This window comes from Hipposideros armiger, unplaced genomic scaffold (assembly GCF_001890085.2).
Source record: "Hipposideros armiger isolate ML-2016 unplaced genomic scaffold, ASM189008v1 scaffold_342, whole genome shotgun sequence".
Taxonomy (NCBI): Eukaryota; Metazoa; Chordata; class Mammalia; order Chiroptera; family Hipposideridae; genus Hipposideros; species Hipposideros armiger.
This window is the reverse complement of record NW_017731692.1, coordinates 618,999-640,727: the sequence shown is the minus strand read 5'-3', so window position 1 is coordinate 640,727 and position 21,729 is coordinate 618,999. Positions and strand designations below refer to the sequence as shown.

The 21,729-nt window shown below is 44.2% G+C and overlaps 1 protein-coding gene across 6 annotated transcripts in view; it reads right to left on the bottom strand.

Annotated features, from left to right (window-relative positions):
- Positions 1-5,319: 5,319 nt before the first annotated feature.
- Positions 5,320-21,729, bottom strand: part of TMCC3 (transmembrane and coiled-coil domain family 3) — a 264,083-nt gene continuing 247,673 nt past the window's right edge. For 5 of the 6 annotated variants that reach the window (XM_019661273.1, XM_019661272.1, XM_019661275.1 and 2 more), the window contains 3 exons: positions 13,261-14,165; positions 11,684-11,819; positions 5,320-7,246 (listed from right to left, as the gene is read on the bottom strand). In XM_019661273.1, coding sequence (XP_019516818.1) covers positions 6,944-7,246; positions 11,684-11,819; positions 13,261-14,150 — 1,329 coding nt within the window. In that variant the 5' untranslated portion in view covers positions 14,151-14,165 and the 3' untranslated portion in view covers positions 5,320-6,943. Of the gene's footprint in view, positions 7,247-11,683; positions 11,820-13,260; positions 14,166-17,387; positions 17,410-21,729 lie in introns of those variants that run through there. The other variant, XM_019661277.1, reaches the window with a different exon arrangement.

The window sequence follows — 21,729 nt, the reverse complement described above, 5'->3', positions numbered from 1 at the left end:
CTCCTCCCACTGGAATGGAATCCCTATAAGGATGAAGCATTGGTTTTTCTCCCTGTGCCTAGAACAGTGCCTGACATATAGTAAGTGCTCAGTAAACACATTAAAGAACTGAAGGCCTTGTTCCAAGCACTTTATGTACTTGTAAACCTTACAACCGTAGGTGTTTAACAGCTTAGGAAAGGGAGATTCTGAGAGGTTAAACATCTCCTCCAGGTTAATTGGACTGGAGGTGAGGAGAAAGCCCCCTTAGTTTCATGCTGGGTTTCCCATATGTCGTGTAATTATTCAGAATCTAGTAGTTTATTAGGAAACTATTCCTGTGAAATTGATTTATGCTCACCAAACTCTGATAAGAACACCCTTGACCAAAAAAAGCAAATATACTGATTTACATTGAAATGTAAATAGCTGCCAAGGAGCTGAAATGCTCTGACCAGCTGGATTGCTACTCTGTCCCCGGTAGGACAGGTCCACTGAGGAAGCCAGACCAACACCCCCAGCTTGGCTAGGGGAGTCGAGTACCCTCAGGGAGACCATGACCGGCTTTGTGACCTGGATGCCCGGAGGAGTCACTGCCAGTCAGGGTCCCTGCCTCCAGGAGGACCAAAGATGCGCTGCTGCCCACGCTCCCGCTGCTCCCAACCAGGGGAAAACCTAAGCATAGTGGGAAGTCACCTGGCAACAGTTCTGACCACAGAGCCTAGGGAAGACCACTCTGTGAGTCCAGGCTTTTGTTTGGGTCCCTGTTAGCTTTAGCCACTGTGTGTGGGGGAGTATATATCCTGCCTGTGGCCTAAATTTGGGGGGGGGTCTGTCTTATAGTCCTCTGTCTCCTACAGCTACAGAGCCTGGGCTTCAAATCACTGGGCTGAGCAGGATGAGGGAATAGTTGTCAAATCCACTTTGGGGAGGAAACACCCAGGGGTAGGCCTTATCAGCATCACTGCTCGTGATGTGGGCAGTCCAAGAATACAAGAAGAATCCAGGCCTCTGAGAGTTTCTTTGGCAGATGGAGTCCCTTAATTGTTAGTACAGACCAAGGCATGATTTTCTTTCTACTACAGGCATGCCTCGTTTTATTGTGCTTTGCTTTACTGTGCTTCACAGATGTGGTGTTTTTTTACAAATTGAAGGCAAGACCCTCCAGCAGCAAAAAGATTACAACTGGCTTTACTGCGATACTCACTTTATTGCGGTGGTCTGGAACCGAACCCACAGTACTTCCAAGGTATGCCTGTACTCAGTAGCTTATTTTTAAGAGCAGGAAAAAAAAAATCCAATTCCCAATGCACGAGCCACAGTAGAGTAACCACCAACAAAACAGCTGTTAACATGTTAAGATGGCTGATGCTTGGTTTGTTAACAACGGCTTTCGTCAAGTTAAAGTCCTGGCAGGGGATAAATTCTGGCTGGTGTAGCAAGGAGAAAAATTTCTGAGGTAGCCACCACAGATGGTAGCAGATGTCGTGGAGCACAGAGCAGAAGCCACCAGGGACTTCACCATCCCAGAGCTAAGCAAACAAGCAAACACTCAGCCAAGCCAACTGCAGATCAGACACCCCAGGAAGCTCAGGAAGCCAGGGAGGGTATAAAAGTTTCTTTAATTAACAGCTTTCCTAGTCTCTTCAAAGATCTAGGAGGTCAGCTTCAGGTAACTGTCCTGATCACAGTATGCCAGAGGTGCAAAGGTGTGAAGGCATAATTTGCAATGACAGTATTGACTGCTCTGGTCCCAGGGTTAAAAGTGACTCCTTCTGGGGGGGTGGAGGACAATTGACCCCTTCTAAGGGTTTGGGGGGACAGGGCGAAAAAGGTGAATGGATTAAGCACAAATTGGTAGTTACAAAACAGTCACGTGGATGTAAAGTATAGCATAGGGAATATAGTCAATGATATTCTAATAATTGTATATGGTGTCAGAGGTACTAGACTTACAGGGAGAACCACTTTGTAAGTTATATAAATGTCTAATCACTATGCTGTACGCCTGAAACTAATATAATATTGAACTAATAATATATTGAAACTAATATATTGAATTAGCCAGCAGAACTGTAATTGCAAAAGTAAATAAGTGACCTCTTCCAGGCTTCCAGTAGTCGTTTACCTCGCAGGGGCGGAGAATGACAGGGTGACTAAAAGCCAGTTGCTCAGTCCTGCCTGTTACAGCGCAGGGCAGTGGTTGCCCCGTAGGCTCATCACACCAGCTGGGACTGAATAAACAGCTCCACCATTATCGCTACACAGTTCTGCTGGTTATCTAACCTCGGCCTCCTCCTGTGTTAAGTAGGATAATAGTGCCTGTCTTACTGAGTGTTGGGACAATTACATTGGATATTGCATGCAAAGCATATGGCACAAAGCATCGTATATAGTAAATGCTCAAAGAATGGTAGCTGTCATCCACATCTGTGGGAGCCCAGAAAGGTGCTGTTTGGTCACCACGGTCCTTCTGGGTCCAGTAAATTTCTACATCTCATGGTCACACCTGTTAGAAAGTAACTCCTTCCCCACTAGGGCTTGAGGAATGGGCTACACATCACACACACGCCGACCACTTTTTATGAAATAGACATGAAATTAGTTTAAAAGTTGATGGGGAGGAAGGGATGAATAGGCAGAGCAGAGCCGATTTTTAGGTGTGAAACTATTCTGTATGATACCATATGGTGGATAATGTCATTATACGTTTATCCAAAGTCACAGAGTGTACAAGAGTGGACCCTAATGTAAACTATAGACTTTGGTTGATAATGAAGTGTTAATGCAGGTACATTGATTATAATATACTCTCTGAGAGGGTTGTTGATAGTAGAGGAGGCTGGGCATGTGTGGGGACAGGGGTCTACAGGAAATCTCTGTATCTTCCCATCAAGTCCGCTGTGAAGCTGAAACTGCTCTAAAATATAAAGTCTATTACAAAACTGAGTACACACACACATACACACACACACACACACACAAAGTCTGCTATGGATATCGGCTCTGATGAATGTGAAAATTTAACAAATCTAGCTTTTTATTTAACATCAAAGCTAATATCAAGTGTTTATTTAAAAAAATAATGGCACCTGCTTTGAATGGGGTGAAGATCTACAGGTAATTTACAATTTTAGGTTGACATGAAACTATACAGCACCCCAAAAAATGGAGATTCTGCAACAGATCTCACAGTAAACATTCCCAGTTTTTACTTTCAGAGCCACTAACTACTACCTAAACACAGAACACGTTTTCTTGAGAGATTTCTCTAAGGACAATCATAGCAAGACATGCTTTAAATACATAAATTAAAACTGCAACACATAAATCATCGCTAAAACAATCCAAGTATATTACTTCCTGGCTTCTCATACACAGAGAATTGTACTGATGTTAGAAAGTTATAGGTTAGTTCTGCTTTGTATCTCATAGGTTATTCAACTCTTATTAACTGAACTTTCTTTTTAGCTTTGTCGCTATTTCTGATGTAAACAGGCCAATCTCATTGTTTTCGGTGACTTATCTTTTTAGACCAAGTCTTTCCTTAGCATATGTGCTAAACTTCTTGAAATGCCTCTCTCCAGATAAAGCCCTGAATTTTAAATAATGCCATTTTGTCCTACCACTGGTTCCTCAAAATTATGGAAATACGTAAAATTATTTAATCACACACGTTCACATTAATAAGTATATTTAGATTTTTTTCCAAACCAATACAATATTTGGATTCAATACAAAAAAAGTTTCCCATTCAATGCAAAATAATTTGGTATTTAAAATCCAAACAAAAAAGACAAAATAATTAGTTGCCCAAGGGAAGCTAGTTCCTGATATGAATGGTGGGGCAATGAACGTACACAGCGGGGCAGTATTTCAATGAAAACAAGAAGGGCTAAAATCAGATCAAATTTAATTGAGAGGGATAATAGCAACATGGGCTGAAATGCAAAAAGGAGGGGTTTCAGGGTTCAAGAGATCATAGCGATCATATAAGTAAAACCAGTAATGGTACATGCTAGAAACTTTGGATTAACCCTACTTTCATTGCTCAAAATCAGCAAGAGGGCACTTTTATTTACTGCTTCATTGCGGGTTTGAATTTATTTTTGTAGGGGGAGAGAAGGGTGTTTTGTTTTGGCGTAATCATACTCAAAAATATAAGCTGCAAATAACCAATTCAAAACCCACAAGGGAGTATTTTTTGGTTTTTCTTTTGTCCTCAGCAAACTATCATCCTGGTGATCATGAAAATAACATGTCACCAAAAACTCCAGTGCCAGGATGCAATGCCTGGCATCTACAATCACTAGGTTCACCGAATGAGCAGCTGTTTTTCATCTTTAGGATGTATGCACAAGATGGTTACTACCAATGCTAGGTGGGGGAAAGGGGTTCGTTGACTTAATTAAATATCCAGTTCCAGGATATGTCATAGCTAGATCACTCTTTTTAGTTGTATATTTATAAAATTTTATTTAATCACCTTATGCAGTGCAAAAAACAAGCAGAAGAGTAAATAATAAACTACTGAGAGTAAAAGTCTCCTTGGAGCATACCATCATATTAAAAATCTTTGTCAAGTTTCAACAAGACTCTAATATGCTGTGTAGGTTGAGCATATCCAAGTGAAAGCAAGGTTATCTGATGTCTAATGAGAATCACTGAAAGTATGAATTCTGTAAAAATAATTCATGATCAGGTGTGATGATGTAGACCCGACAGTATTTCAGGACACAGCCAGTTTTCAGCAGCTTCTGTTAACCGCTCCTGAGCACGCTGCCTTCACTTCTCGAACTGGAGAGGAGACCACTGACTGCAGGTCTGGGAAGCGTCAAAGCCGAGGTGCTAGGCTGACCCACAGATGGAGGAGGAGGCCCACGTCTTCTGAGATCTGCCCAGGGCCCTTTCCTCAAGGGCTGGAGAGCTCACCCATTCTCTTTAAACTAACAGCAGTATCTATACCCACCCCAAACCCTGGCATGTCCAAAGTGCCTCAGAAAGATTCACAGAAATCAAAAGGAGCCCACCCAGGACCCAGCTTGATGCAAGGGTGTAAGTTACACCCAGCTGTCAGCCCACTGGAGACTGATGCCCACAGATACAGGAATGCTGGCCATTAAAACGCAAACGCAAAGGAAGCACACCCTTCTTCCTCCCTCCCTTCCCTGGATCTGGAACCTGCTTTTGTCCCCTGGATTTGATGGGACCACAGTGACGTTACATCCAACCTGGGAGACCAAGGGAGAGTCTTGACAGGGAAAAGGGACACAGCCATGAAATGTGGGTGGGACGAGTAACTCCCTCTCCTCTGAACCCAAAACACTTTATAGCCAATGATTTCATGAAATCATGTTTATTATTTTAAAAAGCTCGAGTCTGGAATTAGATAATGGTGATAGTTATACAAGTTTGTGAATTGATTAAAATCACTGAATTATAAACTTTAACAAAGCTTGAGTTGCATGAGTCTCACACACGCACTGCACTTGTACCAGAAGCTGGACAACTCCAATCCTGCAAACCATGTCACACCATCACATTGTTTCAGGGGACTTCCTGAAGAGCAGCTGTTTGCAAAATATTGCACTTAATTTATATCCTGATATGATGTTTTTTGGAAGAAAATATACACTAACATGCATATTTTTGCCTTCAGATAATGGAGTGGGTGGTGGGTGGAGGGGCTGGACAGCAGTTCCAATTAAATTCTTCTGTGTCTTCCTTTTATGTACACAGAGGAACAGATTTAAAGGAAAGTGTCATCTGGGCTGAAGACAGTGAATGGCATCCCCCAAATAGGCCAAAGATGTTAACTTTTGAATTTATTTTACTCTGGCTGGTCTTTCAGGGTCCTAAGAGGGTCCTCGCAGTCTTCATCCCGGTGTACTGCTCCCACTGACCCAGCAGCCATCCGATTAAATCACACGTCATAGTTTCCTCCTGCGTCCAGTGTTCCTACCTTAGTGTGCTTTAGCTTTATAAATTATGATTCTGTTGTCTTTCTTAAAGAAAAAAAGAAAAAAAACAACCCTGCATCATGAGCATCATGTGTTTTCATTTACTGAGGAAGCTTCGCAATCCCTCACAGACCTGGGGATAAAGTGAATCACAATTAAGGTGTGCTGAAACACAAACCTCTGTCTGGTGTCGTGCTTACAGGACCCCAAATTAATGTGAAAGCCACAGTCTGATGAGGGATTCGGAAGCATTTCTACGTGCTTCGAAGGCTGTGCCTCCAATCACCAGGTAAGATGAAATCAGGTATCCGGCTCCAAGGTAATAGAAGGCATAAGACCTTCACACATCCTCGTGTCTCACCGTTTAAAGTGCAACAGAACAACTAAGTTAGACTTTGGGTGGAAAAACAGGTGTGTAATAAGATTTTCATGTGACGGAGTCACACACAACTGACCACTGTGGACGCCGGGCACATAGGGACCTAGGTCCCTGGTGGAGCAGCAGGCTGGATTACACGGGATTTACTGCTTCCACAGCCACGCGTGCTCAGCACGGCCCACGCCCGGGCTCCATCCCCTCCCTGACTCGAGCCACGTCCTTGGTGCTTACAGGCCTCGGGGAAAACGCGACTACTAACAATGTGAGCTTCATTTTGATAACTTGAGAAAGAGGTTTAAATCCCCTTTTCTTCTTGGTCACTAATTAAGTACGCCAAAGGCTCAATAACCAGAGGTCTACCGAGTCAGGTGGGCAGGAAATCTGGTCCGATTAAGGCAGTGAGCAACATGGGGGGAGCTTAGAGACAGATTCACGTTAACCAGGTCCAAGGACTGGGCTGGCATCTGCTACCGAGTTAAGAGAAGTGTAGTTATTTACAACACACAGTCCCAGTCCTTCGTGCCATCTTCAGCTGGCACAGCTGTTCATTTTCAAATTTGGTAGTATGCACAGTTTTTAAAAAAAATAAAAACTTGAAAGAACCTGAAGACAGGGACCAGTGGCTTCATCTGGGTATTATTATTTTTTCTATGGCACACAGAATATGGTCCCAGTTTTTACAAAATATGGCAAAGAGAGTCACAGCACAGAAGGTGCCAAGGATGTGGAAGCGGCTCTTCATCATGGGCGAGATGAACTTGGCGATGGTGGACACGCACACCAAGATGACCGTCATGAAGGCCAGGACCACGTTGATGCACTTGCCCAGGAGGACCTTTGCATTCACTGTGTCCGTCTGCAGGGCTTGCTGCTCTTGCTGGTGGAGCTCCAGCTTCACAATGCGCGTCTGACAGGATTCCAGGGCTTCCTGTGGGAAAAAGGGAGAGTGAGGGTCAAACGCTGTGAGGCCAAGGACAACATGCGAGCGCCTGCCGGCCTGCGCATGGCAACCCCCATCGAGCACGCCTGATGCCGACATGGCTTCACAGCCCTTCTGACCATGATAATGACGACAATGAGGGACAAAGAAGTTAAGCGAGAATCCCAAGGCTCATTTTATCCTGTGATTCAGAACATGTGTGTGCACAACCATAAAATGCAATAAATGGGGGAATTATGCTTAAGTGTGCTGACTCCACCTACATAAGAAATAAAGTGCAAAAATTATTGGCATCTATTGGTACCATGAGGGACAAACCAGGAGGGGTGGGGCTCCATTTTGGGACAGTGGTCTCCTCCAGCCATGGAGTAAGGGACATCTCCAATCGCTAGTCCTTATTTCACTGTTCAGAGTCTGTGTGCATCCATTTATAGAGTGGTGGAGCATGGAGGGACAGGGTGGGTACAGGACTGACTGTGGGACAACTGCTTCCACCTGCGCTTTGAATGCCGTGTCACTCAGGACGCGATCCGAGGCTACGTCATCTCCCAGAACTGGTTCTTTCCAAGGCTTCAATGATTAAGACACAGATGACTCCCAAGTGTATCTCTAGCCCAGCTGTGTCTTCTGAGATTGACTCAGTATCTACATGCCTCCATTTTAGCTTCTTAAAAGCACCTCAAAGGCAACATGTCCACATGTGGCCTCAGGTACTGCATCTTCTCCCGCACCTGCCATGAACCCCTTTCCCCTTCCCGTGTTCCTTTTCTCAGAAAACAGCAGCGGATCCCCCTAGTTCCTCACACGAAAAGCCTGGGAGGCATTCCTTGCCATGCCTCTCGTCAACGCCATCACCCAGCCCCAACGATGCAACGTCCAGTATCTCTCTGTCGGTCCGTTATCTCCCCTCCGTCTCCACCCCAATCTAAGTCCCGGATCTCTTGCTCACAGTAACTTTACACTGATTTCTTCACACACCCTCTTGATCTTCAACCCCATGATTCCACTTTCCACACAGCAGCCCAAGTGATCTTTGAAAGATGCATATCTGATGTCACTCCTCTTTGTAAAACCTTTTAAATCTTTAATGTGGCTCCGGCCCAGCCACTCTGTGCTGCGTCACCTAATGCCAACCCCTGCCCACCTCACTGCGTTCTGGCCGTACTGGCTTTCTAAGGTTCTGGAAAGGAGCATGTTGGGGGCCTTTGCACGTGAAGGGCACTGCGTCTAAAATGTTGGCCTCCCCACTACCTCCCCTCTTCACCTGCAATCTCCCATCCATCCTTCAGGTCTCGTGGATTGTCACATTCTGAGGGAAGCCTTCCTGGACCCTTCAGACTACACCAAGTCTCCCTCTAGCCCTCTTTCCCAATCAAGAGAACACAGCCGCATGAAGGTGAAGATGGGGCCCATTTTGCTGCCATCCTCAGCACAGAGCCAGTGCCAGGCCTGCAGCAGGTGCTACATATAGGCTGAATACTCATGAGACAGGGTTCTGGGGTGTGAGGCCCGAGAGAGACAAACCTTTCGATTATTGGAAGAAAAGGACCTAAGAAGAGGCAATACAATGAGCCCCCTTTAGTTCACTAGCTCATTGTCTAACTCATTCACCAGTATGTGTTTGCTCAATTAAAATACAGTCATCCTGGGGTCGCCGAGTGGCTCAGTTGATTAAGAGCTCGCTCAAGGGTGCAAGCTGTGGGCAACAGCAGTTCGAGTCCCGGCCTGAGCTGAGCTGCCAACAGGTGACAGGATGGCTCAGCTAAAAAAAAAAAAAAAGTCATCTTTTCAGGTTTTAAATGGCTCCAATGTGATTTGCTTTTCTTCTGCTGAAAATACTCTATGGGATGAAGAACAGGGCTCGCTGTTACTATAGTAATGTTCATTATACAGGGTACCAAAAAAAAGGCAAAGCTTCTTCATGTCTTCACATTCTATAATAAAAGTGCTGGCTTTCTACAATGACAGGCAAGTGCCCCCAAAATCATTCATTCTTTTCAAACACTTGGGCCCAAGATTTCCTTCATTTTTGACATGGCCTGGAGGTGATAGAACAAGACAAAAGATCAACATTTTAGGCAAATTCACTAATCTTTGTTTGGGTAGATGAATTACATATACAGTAATACCTTGGTTTGCAAGCATAATTTGTTCTAGAAACAAACTACTCGTATTGCAAGACATCGCTCATTTACCATGTTAAAATGTATTAGAAATGTTTGCTTATCTCACAAACCATGTTACTCGCAATCCAAGGTTTTACTGCATAAATAAACTGACCCTAGATCTTCCTTAGAAATGCTGTCAAATTTCTTTTACCAAAAGAAAAATCCAAGAAGGTTATGCAATGGATTGGAAGGCATTTAAGTCACAGCAGCCACCAGGTGATACTTCAGCCCCACAATCTTTAGTACTTCCTTGGGTTCTTAGTACTTCCTTAACTTACTGGGGATAAAGACAGAGGACAGGCTATCTTTAAATTCTTTTAATTGGGAATTCAGGGTTTAAAAAAAACCCCAAACTCGTTTGCTTAAAACAACAAGCCCTGAATCCCCATAGGAATAGCCACCCTCATCTACACTAGTCCATCCCCTTGTATAATATTGCCTATGAGAACAAAGAAACAAGAAATAAGGATAAAGTTAAGCAGGCCCTATTGCTAAAAGCCCTGAGAAATAAGGCTACAAACCAATATAATAAAAAAATGGCCAGCATTTATTTTTTGACTGCTTATTATGTATCAGGCAAAGGTTTAAGTACTTTACATTATTATCCCATTTAATCCTCTCAACAACTGTTGGAGGTGGAGTTCACTAATATTTCCATTTTATAGATGAGGAAACTGAAGCACAGAGAGCTGACTTGTCCAGGGTCACACAGTTAAGCAGTACAGCCAGGATTCTAATTGTCGTAACAAGAAAGACCCTCCAGTCACTCACACAGATGTCCTCTCTGCACTTCTGAACTAGAGATGAAACCAAAAAATAGTGACATGTACTCTTCTGAATTTTTAGGCTCCCTATAGGAAGTCCCTCTTTTTATCTTACCCGTTCATCCCTCAAATGTATTTCTTTAAAAAAGGAAGAACAACATTAACCCAAACTATGCCCTAAATAAGAAAACCACGTATTTAGACATAATCCAGTGGCATCCCAGATATGTTCTAAAACAAAATGATCTAATAAAGCTGACTGCGTAGTTCACCTGGCAACACTTAACATTTAAATGGATTCAAATTTTTTAAGCCAGCCAGTGGTGAAGCTGTCTCCTAACCCAGAGCCGGGGCAGATCTGCATCCTCAAGTGTCCTCTGAAGACAAGCACTGACTACCAGCTCTGTCTGATGTTTTGGCTCCCAGAATTGCCCGAGTTCACAGCTGGGGTTAGCACAGGCTCAGCCCTTGACCAGAGTGAAACGAAACACAAGCAGCTGAGACTCCGGCTCACACGCTGTGGGAGAAATCTCTCTCTCTGTTTCAGAGTCCTTCCTATGAAGTGGGGCTGGAGAGAATAATCGCTGGCTACAAAGAATTTGTAAAAGTGAAGCTGAGCGTTCTTTAAAGGGCACACATTTTTGGGTTTTTTTTTTAAAAGGAAATGTAAAATGTAAAATCAGTGGAAATGTAAATTGGTGCAGCCACTATGGAAAAACAATATGGCGCTTTCTCAAAAATTAAAAACAGAACTACCTTATGATTTAGCAATCCCACTTCTAGGGATATACCCCCCAAAAATGAAATCAGTGTCTAGAAGAGACAGCTGCACCCCCATGCTCACTGCAGCACTATTTCCGACAGCCAAGACATGGAAACAACCTAAGTGTCTACTGAAGAATGAAGAAATAAGGAAAATGCGGTATATATCCACAATTGAATACTATGCAGCCACGAGAAAGAAAGAAATCCTTCCTTCTCATGTCATTTGCAACATGATGGACCTTAAGGGCATTTTGTTCGGTGAAATAAGTCAGAGAGAGAACAACAAATATTGTGTGATCTCACTTATACGTGGAATCTAAACAAACTGAACTCACAGAAACAGGGAACAGACTGGTGGCTCCCAGAGGTACGGGGTGTGGGCAAAATGGGTGAAGGTGGTCAAAAGGTATAAACTTCCAATTATAAAGGCAGGGGCGTCTTAACATTTAAGAATTTTTAAAAATTTTGGCTGTGGTGGGGAGAGTAGGGTATAGGTGATGAGCTTGGGGGTAGATAATAAATACTTGTTAACTAATTTAGGCAGGAAGTAAACTCTGCACTCAGTAATGACCGTAACATGAGCTAATGGGGTTTAACAAGGTAGACAGGAAACGTTGGCTCCATGGCCAGAAAGTCTTCAGGGCTTAGGAGTAATGCACTTAGTTTGCTAAATGCATTAAAGACTGGGAAGAGCCCGTGTGAGTATCTAATGAGGAGAGGACAGGCACCTGGATGTCCCGCGAGCGCTCGCAGGCCTGGTAGGCCACCTTCTCCTCGATGCTGGCCAGCTCCTGCTTCAGGTTGGACGTCTCATGCTGGTGCAGGTCTGTCAGGTCATGGAGCTGGTCTTCTAGTCGCTCATACCTTTGTAACGAGAGGAGCCGATGCTGAGCATGACATTTCAAAGGTGTTCCCCAGCACATTCTAGAATGATGTCCTTTATAGCTCACTGCCGCCAGTGCCCCTTGGCTTGTTTTTATCTCCTGGCATACTGTGTTTCCAAAAGAAAAGTCTAGCTGTAGGGGACACACTTCTGAGTACTACTGAATTCCAGCTCCAGAGAAAAACCGGTCTCTGCAGTCCTGACTCTGTCTTCACCGCTGAGGTTTCGTGCAAAGCAAACCTGGCTTTTCCACCCATGTCAGACCAGTGCCTTGGCTGACTGCAGTGACAATAGGTACAATTTCATAGGTACCCAATGTTGGTGTTATAAACAAGCCTTTGAAGATCTCTTAAAGTAAGCAATACAGTCAATGGCTAAGGAGATCACGAATATGGAACTATATGATAAATGAGAACAAAAACTTTCCTAAATTTAAGTAAACAGATATTTGTGAGTTAGGGTAAAATTTGGATCCACAGAGTACCGTTTCCCAAACTGTTTGGCTGGATTCCAGCCGAAGTTGCGACTTGAAAATAGTTCTTGAGTGACAAACAAACCACAGTCACAGATGTATACAGAAAGTTAAAAAAAATGTTTCATATGAGCAGAAAAAAGCCACATTCCTAAAGAATACATATGCAAAACCATGTATCAGATATAAAGCAACATGAAAGCTACATTTAAAATTTAAACCGTACAATATATGACAGGTATTTACTTTTTTATCCACATTGTTATAAGTAGCATATTCATTTTGACAATACCTTTGGAGTATATTTTCATTGGGAAAATGGTGGGAAATCCGCTCATATCTGGGCACATACACTTTTTATTAGTAAGCTGCAATTACATAAACGTCAGCCTACAAAAAACCTGACTTTAAAATTAGCTAATATAATCCACAAGTTTGAATTTATACTTTAGTCTTAAAACTTCTTTTGAATACTCTTCATTTAGGGTGAAAAGTTTAATGAGCAAAATACAGTACATAAAAAAAAAATACGCTATAGAAAGACTTGAAGACTGATGTACCAAATAAAATCTGCCTTGCTGGACAATGAATTAGTTTGTCACTTGATGGCTATTATGGAGGAAAATCAAATACAGATCTATGAACTAGTTACTGAAACCTTCCAAGGCAAGCCCCTGCATCAGGAGCTTAATATGCACATGAGTCACAGAAGATAGAGTGATACTTTACCAGAGCCACACATATAACATCTTTCTCTCCTCTGTCAAGCTATAAGTCTCAAATTATAAAAATTAGAATTATGAAGTATGGGAAGAAGTATTGCATCCTAAATGCCTTCTGACCCATATTCCTCTTTATGAAAAACACAACCATCAGCATATTACATTCAAGTTCTCTGCAGGGAGTAGCTCATGCTTCTGAAATAATTTTAAGAGAAGGTTCTGAAATACCTGTATCTCTCCTCTTGCAGGGTTTGAGAAATAAAGCCGTATTCTCTCTTAAACTGCACCTTCAGAGCCTCGATGTCCTCAGCCAGCTGTGTCTGGGTACCCTTGATCTCGCGGAGCTCTTCCAGGATCATGGTGAGCTTCCCCTGGCTGTCCAGCGTGCCAGGTCCCCCGGCCCCGAAGGACTGGTTTCCATTACTGTCGGCAGAGCCTGACGTGCCACTCGAACACTCATCGTCGCTGCCGTACTTGGATTTGTTCACAATGGTCGCGCTGCCCCCGTAGACCCTGGCACTCGCCTCGGGCCTAAACTCCTCTAAGGAATTTTTTAAGTGAGCGATGTTGTCTGCGCTGCCAAACTTATTCCGGATCAAGTTGGCAAACTCTCTGGACTTATTGAAGACAAACACAGGTGGAGTGAGGGAGACCCCTGGCATGCCCGATCTACTGCTCTCCATGTTGTGGGGAGCAGTTCGAGACTTGGCGTGGGCATCTTTCAGAGAGTGTGGGATGTCCTTAGAAATGTCCTTGGAGCTTCTCGAGGCTCCGTTCTGCTCGATCTCCCTGAGCTTTCGGTGATACTGCTCTAACTTCTTCTGCAGCTGGGCAATGGAGTGAGCAGATTTCTGATTCTTCTTCTCAAAGACCTGTTTGATACGGCCAGCCTGCTGCTTGTCTGCACTGTTGACAAGTTTCAGATATTCTGCAACATTCCCATCGCGGGAGGTTTGCTCGATTTTTATCTGCTCTGTTACCTTTAGAATTTTTTGTTTCAGGCTGTCCGCACTGAGTTTGACCTTGTGGAAGTCCAGGATGCCATCTGGTACGTCGAAGTTGAGGTTGGTGTCTGACCCACCTCGGCGTATGTTTAGGGGCAAGCTTAGGGTAGTCATGTCATGACGTTCTACCTGAAAGAGACAGAGGACAGCAGGCACTTTAAGATTTGATGTCAAGGAGACAGTTGCCAATGATAGCATCTGTGTACACACAGCAGACATGCTTTAAGTCCTAGATTAAAAAAAAAAAACCGCAACTCCCTACTATCCCCTTAAGTTGAATACTGGACAGTCAAGTCTTTTGTGCATCCATGTACACTAACTCTGAGATTCAGGTCTCCCAGGGTATCCAATTTTCTGCCCGATTAGATGGTAACTGTTGGTTGCCATTGTAGAAACACATAATAGAATGAGGTTACCAGTCAGTCCTGGTTTCCCAAAGTGCCCAGGTAACTGGGATGCCTGCCAGGCCCCACTCACAGTGAACTGCACCGTTGTGGGAGATGCATCCAATTCAGAACTCCAATCATTTAACAGAAGGAGAATGAAAAAAAAAAGAAAAGGGAGAAAGTTCCAGCAGGTACATTCATCAACATAGGAAATGATTTTCTTAATGAAATTATTAAACAGATGTGATGGAATAATATGGTACAAGATTGATTTTAATAATTGAGTAACACAATGGTATTTAGATGTGGAAACAACCGCAAACCACAACCAAAGTGATTAAAAAAACAAACAGTAATAATAGTAAGACCATGTGAAATAGCTTTCTCACAAGGGCCACCTGGGGAAAAGAGTTGCAAAGTATCATTGAGCATCTTGACGGGGGAGAGGGGTGAAGAGTCACATTGGCATCAATTTGTGCTCTAAAAGGGACAGCAAGTGCAGCCTGGGTGCCAGGCACCGTGGATGTTCATGGGTCTGTCTTGTTTGACCTTGCATTACCACACCAGAAAAAGAATGTGTTAAATCCATATAGCAAGTAGAAACTGAGACTGAAAGGAGTCAGGATTTGACTCAAATCACACTAACTCAGGTCCTCTTTCCAATCAGGACACTCTACTACTAGTGTCCCCTGAGAATTCAAAACAGGTCTTTGTAGAGTCTGAATACAGTCTCTAAACAAGATTCCTAAAAGCTAAACTGAAGCATCTTATTTGTCAAGTTAACAACCCTTTGATTAGAATAATGACTTGATACAGAGTCTCAACAGAATTCATATGGGAGACGAGACAATATTCAGCACAAGTTACCTTTTTTTTAGGGAATAGTAGCTGATATAGAAAAAAATTAATAAGGTAATAACTTAACAGACCTCATACTGCCTAAGTGACCCAGACTTGAATGTGGACCATTTCCAATTCTTCCATATAAAACGTACTACCCAGTGCTTCTTCCCAGAGATGGGAGCCCACTGACAGTGGAACACTATCTCAGGTTAGTGGGTCAAGCGTCCTTCACAACTTGTAAAAGTTTGTTAAGATTATTTCTTGGCCCCTCTCTTCTCACACAGAATTCTGCCATGAATAAGAGACACTGGCTGTTTTGTCTGGCAGAAGAGCGTCACATAAGAAAGGCTGGAAAGAAATAAATGCCAAATCACTATAAGACTAGAAAACAGTATACAGTAATACCTTGGTTTGCGAACATAATTGGTTCCGAAAACAAACTATTCGTACTGCAAGACACTGCTCGTTTACCATGTTAAAATGTATTAGAAATGTTTGCTCATCTTGCAGAACACTTGCAAGCCAAGTTACTCGCAATCCAAGGTTTTACTGTATATGAAAAAGGGATAAAGGAATTGTGATTTCACCTGGTCCAAAGGGAAGGATGGGTGTAGGGACTAAAGAAGGTATATATATGATAATCATCTTCAGGATTATGCTCTCATCTAATCATGCTCCTTTACTTCTTAGCAACTTTCTTTGGCTCCCTAACGCCTCTCAGTGAAATAGTACAACCTGGCCACTGCTAAGGCCCTACCTTACCTTTCAAGCCTTACCTTGTACCCAAGCCATCCTAAATGAGCCTTACAACCCAACATTCCCAGAATGTACGTGCGTTCTCTATAGATTGCCTCATATGTCTAATATCCATAATGCCTGCCACCCATCCACCTCTGCTAATCAATCTACATAAGCTTTGAGATCCACTTCAAATGTCACTTCTTCCATGAAGGTTTGCCTCGTCCGGGGGGAAGCTCCCTTCCTTTCTGTGACCCTCCATGGTGCTCTAGTGGCACTGCTCTGCTCCTCGTTTTTCACTCATGCATGGGCGTACCCCAAAGTGCAGGCTCCTTCAGGGGAGAGCTGGTGTCATACCCATACCAAGCTTGTGCTGGCACTGTCCCTTGTTCACAGGAGGCTGTCAATAAATGACTGCTGAACTAAAATGACATCATCCTTCATCATTCAGGACAGCCTGCATGTGACAGTGATTAGGGCTCTACACGGCTGAAAGGTGTGGCCCAGCAGAGGTCCAACCTTTCACCTCCATCAAACATTTCCGACAGATTTGCTGACGAGCAGTAAGAGTGATTGATTTGAGCTTTGACTGCTGTAGCTTTCTGACCTGGACTCCCCGGACCCGGGCTCTCGAGGACATGCCAAGCATTGTTACCACTCTAGGTGAGCCAGAAGTCAGCCAGGCCCCTGCATAAACATTCCTGTGTGTACGTGGCTGTCTGTCGTGGCCCTGAGAAAATGGGGCCATTGCCTCCTTAAACACTGAAGTTGTTTAAGATACATCTTAATAGAATCAAAAAATGACCTTGGAAGTTCTGCCCACACAGAGCTGACAATTCCAGGTAGAGATGTTTTCCCAATACCCAGGTAATAAATTCTACATCATTTCAAACTGATTCAACTAAGTGGAGATATTCTGAGTAGCAATGTACAACAACATACACAAACACAAATAAGGACTTTTAAACTTTAATTAAAATATAATTTATACTCAGAAAAGAGCACATTTAGAAAGTATAAAACCTGATGAATTTTCACAAACTGAACCCATTGTGTAACCAGGACCCAGTTAAAAAACGGAAGAGAAATCCCCCTCGTGCTCGCTTCAGTCACAGCTGCATCACCCCCACCTCCAGGGGTAACCACACACCTGACTTCTAACAACACGTCAGTTTTGACTGCTAGATCATGTGCTCTTCTCATCTTTATTCTCTCCACATTGTTTGTGAGATTTGTAAGAACGTGCTCTTGCCCTCCGGGAGCTTACATAAAATCAGATTAAGTGATTAAAAAAAACAAAACCCAAAACCCAAACAACTGCTTGGTATTCCGGATTGAGAAGTCCACCGCCACATTTGAAAACACAGAGGTTTTTATCTCTTACCTTACCACCTGCAGCAGTTAAGTCATCACCAATTCTTCCTCCTTTAATTCTCAACCCCACGGCAGCTGGCCACCCAACGCAATGGCCCCATTCTCTTGGGCTGCAGGGCCACGACAGCCAGCCTCACATACACAGGAATGGGTTTACGCACGGGCCTGGCTGATTTCTGGCTCGCTTAGAGTGGTAACAACGGTTGGCATGTCTTCGAGAGCCCAGGTCCCGGAAGTCCAGGTCGGAGAAAGCTACAGCATTAAAAGCTCAAATCAATCACTCTTACTGCTTGTCAGCAAATCTGTCGGAAATGTTTGATGAAGGTGAAAAGTTGGACCTCTGCTGGACCACACCTTTCAGCCGTTTAGAGCCCTAGCTCTGAGGGCAATTACGAGCCAGCTAACACATCATCACTAGGTGCTCATACACTCCCTGGACACACACTGAAATCTCAGTACATGCTGGGAACAAAGCTGTGAGAGCTCCCCGTCCTCCCTTTAATCTGGTCTCGGCACCGAGGTCAACTGTACAGTGAGTGCAGCTGTTTCAGGGCTGGGACACAGGAGAAGGACAAAGGTTCACGACCGAGTCAGCATGCATGTGGCCTGTGGGGATCAGGAGAGCGTGTCCTGACGGCACAGACATTTACCAGCGACACTGTTCGTAGGTAAACTAAATACCATCTGTGGATTTAGGTTTCCTAATCTATGGACGAAGGAGAGAGAACCTGAGAACGCAGAGCTAACACTGCAAAATTCCATGAAATGTAATCCAGTTCCATGAAATGTGCCTGTACTGTGAAATAGTACCCTGTTTCCCCCAAAACAAGACCTAGCCAGAAAATAAGCCCTCGCATGATTTTAGGAGCCAAAATATGGCACCTTGGCATATTGAATATTTTAGGCTGAAGGAGTTTGTGGAAAAGGCACCCTTCTCCCTGAAACAGGTCATAAACCCCTCATGTGAGTGGTGCGTACCCTCCATTATCCTGGAGGAATCATGCTACACCTTATTCTCTGGCTAAGTCTTATTTTTGGGGAAACACCATATCATGGACTAGTTAAGACCCTGGGAAGGCCCTGGGCTCTGGAGACAGGCTCCTCTGGTTTCCATCCTGGCACTACTCTTATGAGCTGTGTGACCTTGGAAAAATGACTTAGCCCCTCTGTACCTCAGTTTCCTCTCCTGTAACATGGAGATAATGATTCGCCAGAGTCGTTGTGGGGAATAAGGAAGATAATGCATGCCAAGTACTTAAAGATTTCCTGGAACAGAGAGTGGTTTCAATAAAGGTTTGCTATTGTTATTATTCCAATTCATTTAAAAACCTACCTATGTGTAAAAACCGAAAGGAAAACAAGCTCTGAAGTGTCCACAATAGTTATCTTTGTACTGTGGGGTTATGAGGAGTCATTCTTTACATTATACTGTTGTATTTTCCAATTTTTAAAAATAATGAACATGAATTACTGTTTTGGCAGAAAAGATGCTGTTTTTTAAAAATGACTGCTAGCCTCTCTCAGTTCTCAAAATGATTTGGCTATTATTACCTTACATGAAAGGCAGACCACCAGCACCCCAGTGAAAAGCCAGGCCTAATACTGTTTTCCTTCGGGCAGCAGAAACATTTGCATTGTCACTTCAGTGTTCTGGAACAAAGGCTAAGGAAGAGCCGAAGCCTTGGACAGACGTCAGAAGCTGACACTGAGTCATCTCTGCCACAATCCAAGCCTCCAGCACAATGGAAGGGAGCTCAGCTCACTCAGCGGGATGCCAGGCCCGACTCATTACCGGTGCAGCTCAAAACCACTGTGCAGGCTCCCAGAGAGAGCTGTCCCCCAGGACATTTCATATTTACCCCCTAAAGCCCAGAGGGAAAGGAACAAAATGGGAAGGAGGGCAAGGCAGAGGACACCACCCAAACCCCCACCCAAGAGAGCTCAAAGGGGGGATTGGGGAGCTCCTGTGGACCCCTGGAGGGTGTGGACTGAGGCAGGAGTCGCCTAAAGTTCTGGGGATTCACTGAGTAGTCAGGGTGTGCAGAGGCCGAAGACAGGTCAGAATGAGGGGAGAGTAGCCGCCTATTTAGTCCCATGGCCGGATACCATGAACCTTTGCTTAAAGAACAGCTGCTTGAGGGCCGGCTGAGTGGCTCAGTTGGTTAAGAGTTGGCTTAAGAGAGCGAGCTCTGAGCAACAGGGCTGCCAGTTCGATTCCCATGTGGGCCAGTGACGCTGCACCTGAGCTGAGCTGTCGCTGAGTTGCCAACAGGTGGCAGGATGGCTCAGCTGGTGTAACAACAAGACTGCCTGCTCAATGGTGGGCTATGCCCACCCGCAACTAAGACTGAACTTGGCACCTATGAGCTGAGCTGACACCCGGATGGCTCAGTGGATAGAGACTGCACTCTTAACAACAAGGCTGTTGGTTTGACTTCCGCATGGGATTGTGGCTGCGCCCATCTGCAACTAAGATTGTAACACAGCACCTTGGGCTTAGCGGCCACGAGCTGCCAATGGGCAGCCAGGTGGTGACTGTTGCCCTCCACAACAAAGACTGAAGAACAACAACTTGGCTGGTCCCCTTCCCCAATTCCCCAATAAAAATCTTTAAAAAAAAAAAAAGAAAGAAAAGCTGCTTGAGCTAGGTCATAAGGAAAAGGTCAGGTCCTTCACACTGGCTGTCATTTCCCAGGCAACGGGTTACTGCACAGCACACAGGAGGGCGGCTTTCCAGACGGGCGAGCTGCACGTTCAGTACCCAGAGGCTGTCACAGGTCTCTGTGGCCCAGGTGTCCAAGTCAACACAGCTGACCTTCTGTGCTCGTCTTCATTGTAGCTGAAATCCACTTTCAGGTCTAGAGTGAAGGCAGTTCCCGTGGTGTGCCAATAAGAAATGTGCTAGGTTTCGCTGTGGTAACAAATAACGTCAACATATCGGTGGCTTAAAAAAAAAAAAAAAAAAAGGTTTGTTTCTTGCCCAGGCTAATAAATCTGTGGCAAGTCAGCTGAGGGGTCCAGGCTGTCATGGCGCCTCTGCCATCTGGGACGTTGCCGGTGGTCAAGGTGGGGGGCAGGCAGCCTGGGACATTGTCCAGTGGCTCCTAACGACTTCCGCCAGAAGAGGCCCTGTGACTTCCTCCGCCTATTGTCCTGGCCCCATGCTAACTTTACGAGAAGCACAAAGCACAGGGCAGGGAAGTACAATCACACCACATACCCAGGAGGAAAGATACCATGCTAGTATTGTGCACAGTATCTTATTTGTTAACAACTCTGACACAGGTCCTACTATTATTACTATTTTATAAATGAGAAAACTAAGGACAGAGTTCAGTAACTCTAAGCACACAGCTAGTAAATAGCAGAGCTAGGATTGAAATCCCCTCTGTCTCCACAGCCCGCCTCCCTGACAATAATGACTGAGTCAGGCATTGTGCTAAAGATTTTCTTACCTATTCATATATTCTTTACATCAACCCAATTTTATGAGAAAAGTAAGGCTTGCATAGACTATATATGTTTCTTGAGCTCCATGGATAATAAATAGCTTAACTGGGGCTCAACTCAGACATATGAAAAATGCAAGACTTTGAGAGGTCTATACAAGTTCAGCCACCAGCCCCGTGAGAATCCATTCTGCAGTGTCCCTAACATGGCTATTCAGACTTGTGTGGAAGCTCTGGGCTTGGTTTAGACCACTCTGTAGAAAATTCTCCTTCAGGCTGAATGTGAAGTCATCACCCATTTAACCTCCTACCTGTGGCCCTGATGTTGGTGCCAGGAGCCACACCAATCTCAGGTTTGATACAGCCTAGAAAATCCATTTTTCATCATCCGTGCTCCAATATGTAAACAGTGATGTAGGCAAAAGAATTTTATGAGGATAAAAAAAGTTTATTGCTTTTATCAAAATCATGGCCAAGTACTTACAACCACCAACAGAAAAAAAAAAGAAAAGAAAATGAGAGAAACAGAAGAATCAGAAAAGTAAGATAAAGGAACTATGGGGAAGACGCAAGGGCCTAACAAGTAAGGAGCTGATTATCTGGACATGTGGAAAAAGGCACTCAGCAGAGAAGCCATGGGTTTGCCTGGAGAGAAGGGAAGACACCCCTCCTATGCTGGGTGACAGAGCTGAGAACCAGGCGCGGCTCGGCAGGGCCCTGAAGGGGTACCTTTGCATGTTCTCCCAGAAAAACTTGAACTTTATCACTATCCTACTTGTAATACATACAATACTACTAAGTCACCTTTCCTCTTGCTACACTGTGGTCGCTTGACACACCCGCCAAATGTCTCAACAGTCAGTGAATGTGGAACCCACACTTCCTTTTGTAGTTCAAGTTTGA